The 13,977-nt window shown below is 50.2% G+C and overlaps 4 protein-coding genes across 4 annotated transcripts; 1 reads left to right on the top strand and 3 right to left on the bottom strand.

Annotated features, from left to right (window-relative positions):
- Positions 1-128: 128 nt before the first annotated feature.
- Positions 129-798, bottom strand: ASPWEDRAFT_166942 (mitochondrial 54S ribosomal protein mL59; the record flags this gene model as incomplete). Its single annotated transcript, XM_040830086.1, has 2 exons — positions 129-170; positions 241-798. 2 exons carry the CDS (start codon positions 796-798, stop codon positions 129-131), a joined length of 600 nt encoding a protein of 199 aa, XP_040694567.1.
- A 335-nt stretch (positions 799-1,133) lies between these two features.
- On the top strand, positions 1,134-6,652 carry prp28 (mRNA splicing protein PRP28; the record flags this gene model as incomplete). Its single annotated transcript, XM_040836986.1, has 7 exons — positions 1,134-1,202; positions 1,282-1,497; positions 1,552-1,655; positions 2,129-3,516; positions 4,123-4,382; positions 4,478-6,441; positions 6,499-6,652. The coding sequence occupies 7 exons, from the start codon at positions 1,134-1,136 to the stop codon at positions 6,650-6,652; spliced, it is 4,155 nt and encodes a 1,384-aa protein (XP_040694566.1).
- Positions 6,653-7,064: 412 nt separating this feature from the next.
- On the bottom strand, positions 7,065-9,839 carry ASPWEDRAFT_101225 (M1 family metallopeptidase; the record flags this gene model as incomplete). Its single annotated transcript, XM_040827364.1, has 3 exons — positions 7,065-7,193; positions 7,252-9,625; positions 9,685-9,839. 3 exons carry the CDS (start codon positions 9,837-9,839, stop codon positions 7,065-7,067), a joined length of 2,658 nt encoding a protein of 885 aa, XP_040694565.1.
- A 1,018-nt stretch (positions 9,840-10,857) lies between these two features.
- ASPWEDRAFT_166938 (high affinity methionine permease) lies at positions 10,858-12,794 on the bottom strand (the record flags this gene model as incomplete). Its single annotated transcript, XM_040830085.1, has 6 exons — positions 10,858-11,272; positions 11,329-11,491; positions 11,544-11,808; positions 11,869-12,319; positions 12,373-12,604; positions 12,686-12,794. 6 exons carry the CDS (start codon positions 12,792-12,794, stop codon positions 10,858-10,860), a joined length of 1,635 nt encoding a protein of 544 aa, XP_040694564.1.
- Between the last annotated feature and the right edge of the window lie 1,183 nt (positions 12,795-13,977).

Below are 13,977 nucleotides of genomic sequence, written 5' to 3'. Positions count from 1 at the left end.
ATTCCAAAACCCTACAATGATTCATATAAAAAGCTTCCACCGAGTGTGCCCGGACCGGTAACAAAGGCACCACATTAAAGAGCTTCCATGCGATAGGAAAATAGAAGAAACGAATCCGAAATGCCCCTTTACCTTCTGGGCCACTTCTTCCAGCCACGACCGTGACCTCTCTGTAATTTTAACGAAAACGTTAGTCCAATTAAACGTGGGAATGTAGATATCGGGGATGGATTTCCTCACCTGCTTCCACAACCGGATCATCTCCGGCATCTCCATCATCGCCTTGCGTCTGTCCTCCAGGCGAGCTTCCATCGTACGTTCCCACTTGTGACCCTTGACCTTCTGTCCAATACCAGTGCCCTTGATTTGCAATCCGCGCTCGGCCCGTTTGGCTTCCTTGAACTCGGTCGACTTGCGTCCCGGCGGAAGCATCGCCTCAACGTCATATTTGATAGCCAGCTTGACCAGCTCAGCTTGTCTTCTCAGCCCAATTGTGGGACTATACCAAATCTTCTGGCCGAAGTTCTTGCGAGGCAGGAATGGGTTGGGGTTCTTCGGATCACTGTAGAGGAGGGATTTGGAAAAGGAGAAAGCCTTAGGGTCTGGTCGAGGATGGCCCTTGGCGTCTCTGTCGGGGGTATATGGAGAGGGCAGTGTCTTTTCCGCAGCTTCTTGAGCAGCTTCTGTTGTTTCGGGGGGTGTTGGGCGAGGTGCAACGGCCGCGGAATAGATTTGCGGAGGATAGCGAACGAAAAAGTCGCGTAGGCGTTTGGGGAGTTGGGTCACCGGAGAGGCCATGATGAAGGTCCGTCCCAATGGAGACAGTAAAAAACCCGATGTAGATAGAAAGGTGTTGTTGTTCAAGTTGGCGTGGAGATGCTTGCTCCAAGTTTGAAGGCCGAGAAATTGATTGCAGACTCGGCGCTAAGCCGCGTTGGGATGAGGCTCGGCAAAAAAAGGAAACCTTCTTGTGGCTGGTCTCTTCCCTCCTGATACCCTTTACCGTCTTGCGGTGTCGTCCTTGTCTGTCGCTTTTTTCTTATCTTCCGTTTGAGACCCAGGAGCTTTCATCATTATCTTTCTCGCTGCAAGTATCTGAGCGCTGATTGTACCTTGAGATTTCACGGGCCATCATGGCGGATTACAACTATGGAGGTTCTGAGGAGGAGAACGCGGAGCTGAGAAAGCTCGAGATTGAGCTGGTACGATGCCCTTTTCGACTGACAGTGATAGCTACGTTATTTAGAAAACCCATCTAACTCTTCAATTATTGTGATCCAGGCCGATGACCCCGATAACTTCGAAACTTGGGAGAAGCTGGTTCGTGCCGGAGAAGCGCTCGAGGGGGGAATCAACCGCAACTCGAATCCTCAAGCCATCACCACCGCGAGAAATGTTTACGACCGATTTCTGGCCAAGTTCCCGTTGCTTTTCGGATACTGGAAGAAGTACGCCGATCTGGAATTCTCGATCACTGGCACCGAAGCAGCGGACATGGTACGTCTTGTACCCTTTTGCGCCAACGGTCATTGCTAATGGCTTTCCATCCAGGTCTACGAACGAGGTATCGCCAGTATTTCCCCTTCAGTCGACCTATGGACCAACTACTGCACTTTCAAGGCAGAGACCTCGCATGATGCCGACATTATCAGAGAGTAAGTAGACTAGAACTGGTTTCTCCCCTGTAACAGTTACCAACACAGCGCGGACGCTATTGTGGTGCCGAGTACACATGATGTGAAGAGTCATTGACAGCAGTTCCCTCGATGATGGGTGAGATCGTCACCTTACCCAGATTCCACTGGAATTTACTTCTCACCCATGGCTTCTTCAGGCTGTTTCCTTGATCCAAAAAAAGCACCACTTCCCTTGCATGGGTAGCACTACCAATGACTCTGTTCGGATTCTGCTCCTATTCTGCGCTCGATGCAAAGAAAGAAACTTTTTGCACACTTTGATCACCTTAGTCATTCAGTTGTTTGGGCTCACACGCACTGAAGATTTTAATGCTCATGTTTGCCATCCTTGCTATTTCACCCACCTCATCCAGTCACTCTCTCTCTGTCCCACCCCCCTTCTGCCTGGTTGGCGGTTTCATTTTGTATGGTGCTAACATTGCTTTGCGCAGGCTTTTTGAGCGAGGAGCAAGCAGCGTCGGGCTAGACTTCCTGGCGCACCCGTTCTGGGACAAGTACATCGAGTTCGAGGAACGCTGTGAAGCTTTTGACAAGATTTTTGCTGTTCTCGGTCGCGTCATCCATGTCCCCATGCACCAGTATGCTCGGTACTTTGAACGCTATCGCCAGATCGCACAAACACGGCCATTGTCAGAGCTGGCTCCTCCAGAAATTTTGGCTCAATTCCGAACTGAGCTAGAAGCGGCTTCCTCACATGTACCCCCGGGCGCGAAAGTCGAGGCCGAAGTCGAAAGGGATCTCAGACTACGTGTCGATACCTACCACCTTGAAATCTTCGCCAAGACGCAGACGGAGACAACAAAACGCTGGACCTACGAGTCAGAAATTAAGCGTCCATACTTCCATGTGACCGAATTGGACGAAGGTCAGCTGTTGAACTGGAAGAAATATCTCGACTTCGAGGAATCCGAAGGATCTTATCCCCGAACCCAATTTTTGTACGAGCGATGCCTCGTGACATGCGCTCACTACGATGAATTTTGGCAGCGCTATGCCAGGTGGATGGCTGCCCAGCCTGGTAAGGAAGAAGAAGTTCGCAACATCTACCAGCGCGCAAGCTGTTTCTATGTCCCAATCGCGAACCCAGCTACCCGCCTTCAGTATGCCTATTTCGAAGAGATGTCTGGCCGGATAGATGTGGCAAAGGACATTCACGGTGCCATCCTCGTCAACATTCCTAACCACGTTGAAACAATCGTATCGTTAGCGAATCTGTCACGTCGCCATGGCGGCCTCGAAGCAGCAATCGAGGTGTACAAGAGCCAGCTGGATTCACCCGAGTGCGACTTGGCCACCAAAGCTGCACTCGTTGCCGAATGGGCTCGGCTTTTGTGGAAGATCAAGGGATCCCCCGAAGAGGCTAGACAAGTTTTCCAGAAAAACCAACAATACTACCTAGACAGCCGAGCATTCTGGACAAGCTATGTAGTGTTTGAGCTGGAACAGCCTACCAGCGCTGCGACTGAATCTGCCCAGTACGAGCGCATTAAACAAGTTGTTGATGACATCCGGTCCAAGAGCGTCCTTTCGGCAGATGTTGTCAGGGAGCTTGTGCAGATGTACATGGTCTACTTGCTGGAGCGAGGGACCAAGGACGCAGCCAAGGAATACATGACTCTCGACCGTGAAGTTCATGGCCCTGCTTCTGTGTCTTCCACCAAGGCAGAGCACGCCCCTGAGAATGGCAACCAGGCAACACCCGCTATACCTGCTGGTCCTGCTGGTCCTGCTGTTCCTGCTGTACCTGCTGTGGATCCTGTCGCCGCAGAAGCGCAAGCCAATGCGTATGCTTACTACCAACAGGTCCCAGTCAATGGTGGTGTGAGCGCATAATTTTCGTCAGAACTCAGCATGGGGTTGGCTGGCCGGGAACCTCAGCAGCACTTTTCCCAAACCATCCACTCCTAATGAAATGGATGATTCATTTTTTCCTTTTTGTTTTTCTCACTGGGTGGTTTGTCCGTGTGTAGAACAATGGTTTTTTCCCTTAGTGTTATTTTCTTTCTAATTTTTGCGACTTCGTTAGCGATTCTGGCGCGTTGAGGCAGAAGAGAAGTCATCTACTGAGCAGCTTCTCTACATTGTTCAGGCTGCTCTTCAAATGATATCATGCAAACTGATTGGGTGGACTCTATGAATTTGGATACTGTTTCCATTGTACTTTAGTGACTAGTAGTCTAGTGCCAATGCAATTCATCATGATTATACTGTAATATTTTCTAAATCGTAATTTTTATCTCGCAATGGCCTATGATGTAATATCTATATGGAGGCACGTGACTGCGTATCTGACTCTTTTGGTCACCCGTAGAAATTCGCGATGAAGCGGCGCTCTGCTTGCCTGTCGGTGATCTTACAATTCCATCCTTTTGGCCACTATCTGGACCAAAAATGATGGACGGCATCATAACAAACGGCCCTGCAGAGGTGCCAGCTCCTGCTCCTCCCCCAGAGCCTTCCGAACGTCCTCCAACACCCCCTCCGCCTCCACCTGAAGATTCCGCCGCTCCTCCGCCGCCCCCAGACCTATCTGCGCCGCCTCCTCCACCTGAAGACGCGCCTCCTGCTCCACCACCGGAGACGAAGAAGAAGAAGGGATGGGGTTCGAAGCGTCCAGCCGCTACACCGTTGAGTGTTGAAGAACTTGTACGGAAGAAGAGAGAGGCCGATGCAGCAGCTTCAAAGGTAACCCCCCAATTTTATTAATTTCAATCATGGATTTGTGGCGGCGGTACCTTGAAAATAGAGCTTTTCTAACATATATTTTCTTCACCTTATAGCCGAAGTTCTTGTCAAAGGCAGAACGTGAGAGAATCGCTTTGGAAAAACGTGCGAAGGAGGTAGAAGCAGACCGACGAGCAAAAACTTCCAATGGCGCAGATCGTAATGGGACACCATCTACTTCTGCTTCATCGGAGGGTCGCAATGGTGATAAAGGGTTCATCCCGACTGCCCCTCGAGCGATGCGAAATACAGAGGCTCCATCTGCGCCAGCAGCCATGCGAAACACCAAGCCGAACAAAAACAACGATATGTCGCCGCCCCCCCCACCGAAATCGATTTCGTTTGGTCCCAAGGATTCGAAGGGTGAGAAGCGCGTAGCAAATGAGGAAGAAGAGGCAGCGGCACAAGCTGCCTTGATCAAGCAAAGATACATGGGAGCCGATCAAACATCGAATTTCTCAGCGAAAAAGAAGCGAAAGCGGACGACGGACCGGAAATTCAACTTTGAGTGGAATGCGGAAGAGGATACTAGTGGTGACTACAATCCGCTCTACCAGCATCGACACGAAGCAAATTTCTTCGGTCGTGGTCGTCTTGCGGGCTTCGGTGACGATGTCGCCGACGAGGTAGCAAAGAAGTATGCCACCGCTCTGGAGGATCGTGATCATGAAGCGGGTAGCATCCGAGCCAAAGAGATTCTGGAAATGGAGCGGAGACGGAGAGAGGAGAGTACCCGCACCCAGCTCGACAAGCACTGGAGCGAGAAGAAATTGGAGCACATGCGGGAGAGAGATTGGCGTATCTTCAAGGAAGATTTCAACATCAGTACCAAAGGTGGAAGTGTACCGAATCCCATGCGGTCGTGGGATGAGTCTCATCTCCCTAGTCGCCTAATGGAACTCATTGACCGGGTCGGCTACAAGGAACCGTCCGCTATTCAGCGTGCTGCCATCCCGATTGCTATGCAGTCTCGGGATCTCATCGGTGTCGCCGTCACTGGTTCGGGTAAGACGGCAGCATTCCTACTTCCCCTCCTGGTTTACATCTCAGAGCTTCCTCGGATCGATGAATTTGAATGGAGGAAAAACGATGGGCCTTACGCTATTGTCCTGGCACCGACTCGTGAATTGGCGCAGCAAATCGAGATCGAAGCCAAGAAGTTCACAACACCCCTTGGATTCAACGTCGTCAGTATTGTCGGTGGTCATTCATTGGAAGAACAAGCCTACAGTCTGCGGGATGGTGCGGAAATCATCATTGCCACCCCCGGTCGTCTAGTTGATTGTATTGAACGTCGGATGCTCGTCCTCAGTCAATGTTGTTATGTGATTATGGATGAAGCCGATCGTATGATCGACCTTGGATTCGAAGAGCCAGTCAATAAGATTCTAGATGCCCTGCCCGTGTCCAACGAGAAACCAGACAGCGAGGAGGCAGAGAACTCCCTTGTCATGAGTCAGCATATCGGCGGCAAAGACCGATACCGTCAAACAATGATGTACACGGCCACCATGCCGACGGCCGTGGAACGTATAGCCCGGAAGTATCTACGACGACCAGCGATTGTGACGATCGGCAGCGCCGGCGAGGCCGTCGACACCATCGAGCAGCGTGTCGAGTTCGTCGCGGGTGAAGACAAGCGCAAGAAGCGTCTCGGAGATATTTTGTCCTCTGGCGAATTCCGACCCCCGATTATCGTCTTCGTCAACATCAAGCGCAACTGTGATGCCATTGCACGAGAGATCAAACAAATGGGCTTCTCCTCGGTCACCTTGCACGGAAGCAAGACCCAGGAACAGCGTGAGGCCGCCCTGGCCTCCGTGCGGAACGGTGCGACAAACGTCCTCGTTGCCACTGACCTGGCAGGAAGAGGTATCGATGTTCCCGACGTCAGTCTGGTCATCAACTTCAACATGGCCTCCTCTATCGAGAGCTACACTCACCGTATCGGTCGTACCGGTCGTGCCGGTAAGAGCGGTGTGTCCATCACATTCTTGGGCAGTGAAGACACGGACGTCATGTATGTTCTTCTTCCCCTTTTACCCCCCACCAAACCGTACTAACAATCAATCTGCAGGTATGATCTCAAGCAAATGCTCATCAAATCGCCCCTCTCTCGTGTTCCCGAAGAACTGCGTAAGCATGAAGCTGCCCAATCCAAACCCAACCGCGGTTATTCGAAGAAGCCCGTTGAAGAAAGTTCCGGGTTTGGGGGTAAGGGTGGGTGGTAAGTTAGTTCTTAGGATTAAGATTAATATACAGATTTACTACTTTTCCCTTGCCTATCATCAGCTGCACAGAATGCATTGGAAAGAATTATTATCTAAAAGAGAGAATTATGATCATACCTTTGAAGATTTTAGAGGGAAGATTGGGGCCTCTGAATATCCCTTCTATTTGACTACTTTGTCTTGAGCGATCTGGCGTTGATTGATTGAATTGCCATCATGTCTTTTTATTATAGGGGCCGGCCGTAACTGCATTACAAAACAGAAGAATGATATTGAGGGTCATAAATATGTTTTCAATCTATTATACACAACTTGGCTATGCCAATCATCTCACCACTAGAACCACGAAGGCTCTCAAATTATTTATTTTACGTTATCGGAAATGTTAAAGATATCTCTAGTCTACCCAAATTTACAACTTGCCATCGCGAAGGAATCCAGAAGACTTAACCCAGCCGACGACATCATCGCGGTCACGCTTGACCCACTGGACCTTAGCGCGAATGGCATCGAGACTCTGCTCAACAGCACGGTCGAAGCCCTAAGAGAGATTGGATCAGCATTCGGAAATGAAACGGAATATACTGTAAATGACTTACCTTGGTGTCCTTGTCCTCGAAGAACTGCTGAACATCCTTGAGCTGCTCCTCAGTGCAGAAGCTGGCAGTGGTGAGCTGCACAACTGTGCCCAGCATACCAAGTCCAGGAGGAAGACGCTTGTAAAGGGCATCCCAGTTGCTCTTCATCCACTCCCATCTGGCGTTAATACCAACAGCGCTGCTGCGCAAACCACCAAGGGGCATGTAGATATCCTGATTCTTGACCTCGTCGTTGGTTGCCAATGCCAGGGTACGCTGGATCAAGGCCGGGTCCTCAGTAGCACCCAAGCAGCGGAGAGCGGTGGTCTTCTCGTCTGAAGTGGGTGCGTTGCGGAATCGGTCGTAGACGACGTTCCACTCCTTCTCACCGCCGTGCTTCAGGACGATGGAGAAGACACTGCCACGGATGTTGGGGTGGATGGCACTCACGTCACCAGCAGCAAAGCGCTGGAACATGTCCTGAGCGGCCTTGACGACAACTGGGTCTTCAGCCATACCGGCACTGCCGAACATGAGGGCCTTGAACTGCTGCAAGATGTGGCCATCATTTTCGGAGAACTCCCATCCGAGCTCATGCGCCTTGGAGCTGACCAGAGAGCGCTGGAACGCCTTGAGAGCGTCCCGGGTTTGGTTGTCCTCGAACAACCAGGCGGCGCGAAGAGTACCGACACGGGTCAAAATCTCATTCCACACGATGAACTCAGACTCATCGTCGAAGCCCTTGAGAAGCGACAGCAGGCCGGAAGTGCTCTGGTAGCCCGAAGCAGCCAAAGCTCCAGCATCTGCGATCATACCTGCACGGTCCTCGACGGTAAGCAATCCCTTCTTGGCAGCTTCACCCAGCTTTGTGAGACGCTCGGGGGTGTAACAGGCGCGGTAGATGGCGGAGTGGTCGGCGTTAAGCTTGAAAAAGTCAAGGTCAGGCACCTTGAACTCGCTCTCACGCTCGGTCAACATAGTATCCTCGTCAATACCCTCTTTGGTACGCAAACCCAGCATGATAGGGTACAGGGTTTGGTCCTCCTCTGGGCGGACATCGCCCGTACGCAAGAAACGGTTTTGCTTCAGTTTGATAGACGAGGCCTCGGGGTTCTCTGAGACAGATACCACGGGGAATCCGACATTCTTTGTCCAGATATCCATGACTTGCTGCACAGGCTTTCCACTAGCATCCGCCAGAGCGGACCACAGGTCACCCGTTTGGGTGTTGCCATAAGCATGTTTCTTGATGTAGTTCTTGACACCCTGGAGGAAGACATCCTCGCCCAAGTACTTGGAAATCATGCGGAGCACAGACGAACCCTTAGAGTAAGAGATTGCGTCAAAGATCTGGTTGATCTCGTCGGCACGCTTGACAGGCACCTCAATGGGGTGACTGCTGCGAAGCGAGTCAAGAGAGAGAGCACCCTGCAGGTTGTCGATGACATAGGTCTGCCAGACCTTCCACTCGGGGTAGAAGCTGTTGCAAGAGTACCACGACATCCATGTAGCAAAGCCCTCGTTGAGCCACAAACCATCCCAGAAGTCCATGGTAACAAGGTTACCAAACCACTGGTGGGCCAGTTCGTGCTGGACAGTCTCAGCAATACGTTCCTTTCGCGAAGCACCGCTGGTCTTCTCATCCAACAGCACATCGACAATACGGTATGTGATCAGACCCCAGTTCTCCATAGCACCGGCACTGAAATCAGGCACAGCAACCATGTCCATCTTGGGCAAGGGGAATTCGTTGTCGAAGGCCTTTTCGTAAAATGCCAAGGTACGGGCAGCCAGATCCAAGGAGAAGCGGCCATGCTCAATATCCTGGTCGGGAGTGGCATAAACACGGATGGGAACACGGAAATTGGTAGTCTCAATGTAGTTCAGGTGACCGACAATGAAAGCGACCAGGTAGGTGGACATGAGGGGCGACTTGCTGAACTTGACGGCCTTCTTGAGACCGTTCTGAACTTCGGTCTCGGAAGCGACGTCCATGTTACTCAAACAGGTCATGCTCTTGTCAGCAACCAAGGTGATAGTGAACTCGGCCTTGAGGGCAGGCTCGTCGAAGCAAGGGAAAGCTCTGCGGGCATCGGTGGGTTCCATCTGGGTGGAAGCGATGTACTTGGTCTCACCGTTGGCCTCCTTGTAAGACGAACGGTAGAAACCGGCCATATTGTCATTGAGAATACCAGTGAAGCCCAACTTCAACTGGGCCGAGGATCCCGCGGGGATGGTCTCTGGGAACTTGATGGTAGCCACCTGGGAATCTTTGTCGTGGGAGATCTCGGGGTTAGAGTTGACAACGGAGCCTTGGGCAGAGACAGTGGCATTGTGGATATCGATTTCGTTAGAGTTGAGGGAGATGGAAGTGGTGTCCTCGCTGACCTGGAGGCTTTGAAAACAATGAGCTTTGGTTCCGAGAGCAGTGGACAAGTGGAAGAGAGAACATACTCAATAACGACGGTTCCGTCATACTTGAAGGTCTCGAAGTTCGGTTCGAGCGTCAAGTCATAATGCACCGGCTTGACGTTGGTGGGCAAGACCTCACGGCCATGGGCAATATTGGTCGAGCCCGAGGGCACATCGGCGCGGCGAGAGCTGCACATCCTGCGGTAGGAGCAGTAACGCTTGGAGGTCTGGGAAAGGGGAGAGCGGCGAGGGGGGAGTCGATTCAGAGGACGGGAGGATGAAGTCGTAGTAGAAGCGGGGGAAGAGGAAGATGAGGGGCAGGAAGAAGACGATCGAGCGAGAGAGAAGAGGGGACTCCTAGAGAGCGGTGGCCTTGCTGCGCTGCGAACCAGCGGTAGCCGGGCGGAAGGGAATCGACGCATTAACACCACCAAAAAGAGGGACAAGGGGAAAAAAAGAAAAAGAGGGGGTGATTAGAAATGGACTAATAATAATGATGACAAGAACAAAGAAAACGACTATGCAATGCAACGACACGAAGACACGAAGAACCACGGATAGAACAATAGCAGAAGCACAAGCAGAAGCAGAAGCAGAAGAACAATCGATTGCAGAAAAATAAGGCGGATGACTGTAAGTGGTAGGCGGTAGGTAATAGTGTACAGAAGCATACGGTACTTGTGTATCAGGCATCAAGGCTTTAATACACAGCCTGCCTAACCCGGACTAAGGGTCTGTCAGGTCACATGATGTCCCGCTGGTTGACTTTTTCTTCTCTTCTTTCCTCCTTTCTTTCTTCTTCATCATTCACGCAAGTTTAATCCATACAGCATATGCCACAGCTCTAGGGTTTTCTATGGTAGATGACTGTCGATCTGTCCTCGTTGGCAGTTCTTGCAAGACCGTTCACCAGCCAGTTTGAGGGGTCCATGACTACGTTTGACGTATTATTATTGTGGATGGGCTTCCATAGATGGCTGGGACATGCAAATAAACAAACAACTCCTGCTCTATGGCTGTTATTTGTTAATGAAGCAAATTAAAATATAAACTAGTGACTAAAATAATTAAATAAAAAATGTTGAAATTAGCCAATCCCTCAACTCCGTCTAGATGCTATGCTATATGCTATGCTATGCTATACACATTATGATTATGTCGTGATGTTGAATCGTTCATCATCTTCATCTTAAAACACCCATGGGTACTCGTTCGCTATGACGCGGTTGACCCTTTTGCTCCCAATGATGCCAATGGCAGCTTGGTAAAGACGCTTCTGGACCAGCCATCCGCATCGACCACGGTCTCTTTGACCAACATGTAATTGCCGAACCGCGGCAGCAGTACCGCCCACACGAGGTAGTATAATGCGCCGAACGCAAAGATGCCAATAGCCACCACACAGTGCAGGTAGTAAGGCAGCTCTTTGTACACGCTCTGGCCTGCGGACGGCGGCACATACGGTGCAACGACGAGATACACGTTCGATAGGAAGAAGAAGATGGTGACGGGAAGCGTTGCGCGAATTCCGGGCGCCCAGTTGGGAAAGTTTTTCTCGTGGGTAAGATAAATGTAGATGAGACCGCCGGACACGAAGGCGTTGACAATAGAGAGTGGGTAACTAATGAGGCTGTTTGTTCTGTTAGTTTCATGTCCAAGGCAGACTAGACAATGGCAAAAACTTACTTGACCAAAAAGTTGTAAGCATCACCCGGTGGTGGGGCAAGCATGATGATGATTGAGACAACCCAGTGCTCAAACAATCCTGCAGCCGGCGAGTTGAATGGCCGGTTGCTAGCCCAAATCTTAGACCAAGGCAGAACACCTTCACGACCGAGTTCTTGGACAACTGCACAAATTGTTAGTTTCTGAGGCTTATCCTAGCGATATGGTAGACATACTTCGACCTTGCGAGAAGATCACAGACAAGACATTTCCAAAGGCTGACAAGGCCACAAAGACCGACATGACCTTTTCTGCTCGTGCACCAAACATATTTCCAAAGAAAGTAGCCGCGACAGTCTGGCCCGAGGAGAGGAACTGCTCTCTGGGGACCGCAGCAAAGTAGGCAATGTTGCAAAGCATGTAGAGGATTCCAACGGACCCAATTGCTAGCGGGGCTGCAATCTTCAACGTGCGGACAGGGTTCTTGGTCTCACTCAGAGCCTAATGTCGAGTTAGTTTCGAATACCAAAAAAGCACCCAATATATCCAGTCATAACATACATAGTTGGCATTCGAGTAACCAATGAATGACCAGATGACGTTGTACAACGCCATAACGATACCGTATCCACTGTCGGTGGTTCCTTCAAAGGCGTTGCGAAAGTTATGCGGCGGTTCGATCTTCATATGGCCAGCCAATGCCACCCATCCGGTAACGACGACGAACACGATGACGACCAATTTGACGATACCGAGCAAGTTCTGCAGACGAAGACCCCATTTCACAGCAAAGGAATGGATGAGGAAGGCGGCGGTGATACAAGCCAACCCAATTCCACGCTGGTTCCATCGACCGACTTCGATATCGGCAGCATTCAGAATATATTCGCCAAAAACGACACTGTTGCTAGCTGCCCAGCCGAGCAAAACGGTATAGGCCGCATACATGGCGGTGACTAGGAACCTGGGTTTCTTGTAGACATATTCGAGGTAGTTCTTCTCGCCACCGTTCCTAAGAACCGTTAGTCAACAAGCTTCCTACTCTTTTTTTCATACAACACATACTTTGGAATAGCAGTACCCCATTCCAGATAAACTGCAGTACCAGCCATTGCGATCAAAGTTCCCGCGACCCACATGATCAACGATAGACCAACACTTCCAGACAAAGAAAGGATTGTACTCGGTGTAGCGAAAATACCCGTTCCAATAACACGGTTGAAGATCAAGAACGAAGCACTAATCACGCCGATCTGGCGACGATCGTCGGGTGTAGCTTCGAAGACATTTCCCTCGTCTATAGCACAAGGCGCATTAGTTCAAGTGCTTTGATAACGGACAATCGATTTTGACCAGCTTCCCAATCTGATATACATACATAATCCGGACACGCCATCCGCTCTCTTAGGGCCATCGCCGACAGGCTTTGTATCGACCGTGATGCTCTTTTGAAGGCCTAAGGCCGAAGCCGTTGTCGGTTCACCCATGGTGATCTGTTGGGGGAATAGTCTGGGGAGTCTTTGTGTAGAGCTTCCCCAGAAAAAAAAAAGGGAATCCGACCGTTTATATGTATCGACAGACTGAGGTAATAACGACTAGCTAACCCGGTTAGCAACGGGGCGGATTAAATGAATAGGATGATGATGTGCTGGGACTAAATTTGATGCAATGTCAGACGGAGCAAGTAAATACCTGAATGCTACCCCAAAGGCAGAAGTTAAATTGAGCTCAGGGCTCGAAATGAACAGAAGGAACTGAGGCAAAGAGCTGTCCTTTAGGTAAAATAATATCGACTGGACAGGCACAGAAAAAAAAAAAGCTCGGAGATGTATCGAACGGAGCTAGAAGGACTATGGCCGTCAAGATCGCGCACTCCACTGATTCCACTCGGCAAACCGAAACAACGATGCTAGACAGAATAAGAAAAGAGAAGGAAGATCAAATGAAGCCAGAAGAAACGAAAGAAAGACCTCAGCTCTCTCGAGTCATCGCCATGTGGTCGACAGTCTCACAGCAGATATTATTTGCCGTGCGATGGCGCCATCGTCGACGGCGAGGAAATTTTTGGCCTCGGCGGAACCAGAAACCAGAAAACGACGCATTTGGAAACGCTTGGGATCTCCACCGCACCGAAACAGAGCAGCACACGAGTTGCGTTATGACACACAGAAACCGATCACGCAATTCGTTTGCCTCCGGAGGACTTTTTCTTCCTTTTTCCTTCTTCTAGGCGGCGGACCGAGAAAATAACGTTATTTGGGTGGCCGATCTTATCATCAGCCAGATCCTGACAGACTGCCGCCACTCGGGCAGAGACGGTGTACTCCGTATCAAAAAAAAAAAAAAAAAAAAAGAATGTAGTCAAAAAGAAACTTCGTCCAATTGTCTATGTACAGAAACATCTCATCTGACCGGTCTGGATTTCCGGCTTGAATATTTGACTGATCCTCTTATCCCATGACTCCCATAAATCCATATCGCCCATATTGCTTCACCGCTCGTGATTCATTTCCAAAATTGTCGCGTACCAATCTGTATACCCTTTGTGCCCAGATCAAACGCCAATAAACATCGGAAGGAAAAATAATTCAAGAAAAGAAACTCCTTCTCCAAGTGCCGTTGGATATATGAAGAAGACAAGAGGAAAAAAAAAAAAAAAAAAGCAAATAG

This window comes from Aspergillus wentii, assembly GCF_001890725.1.
Source record: "Aspergillus wentii DTO 134E9 unplaced genomic scaffold ASPWEscaffold_1, whole genome shotgun sequence".
Classification (NCBI taxonomy): Eukaryota; Fungi; Ascomycota; class Eurotiomycetes; order Eurotiales; family Aspergillaceae; genus Aspergillus; species Aspergillus wentii.
This window is presented reverse-complemented; position numbering and strand designations above follow the sequence as displayed.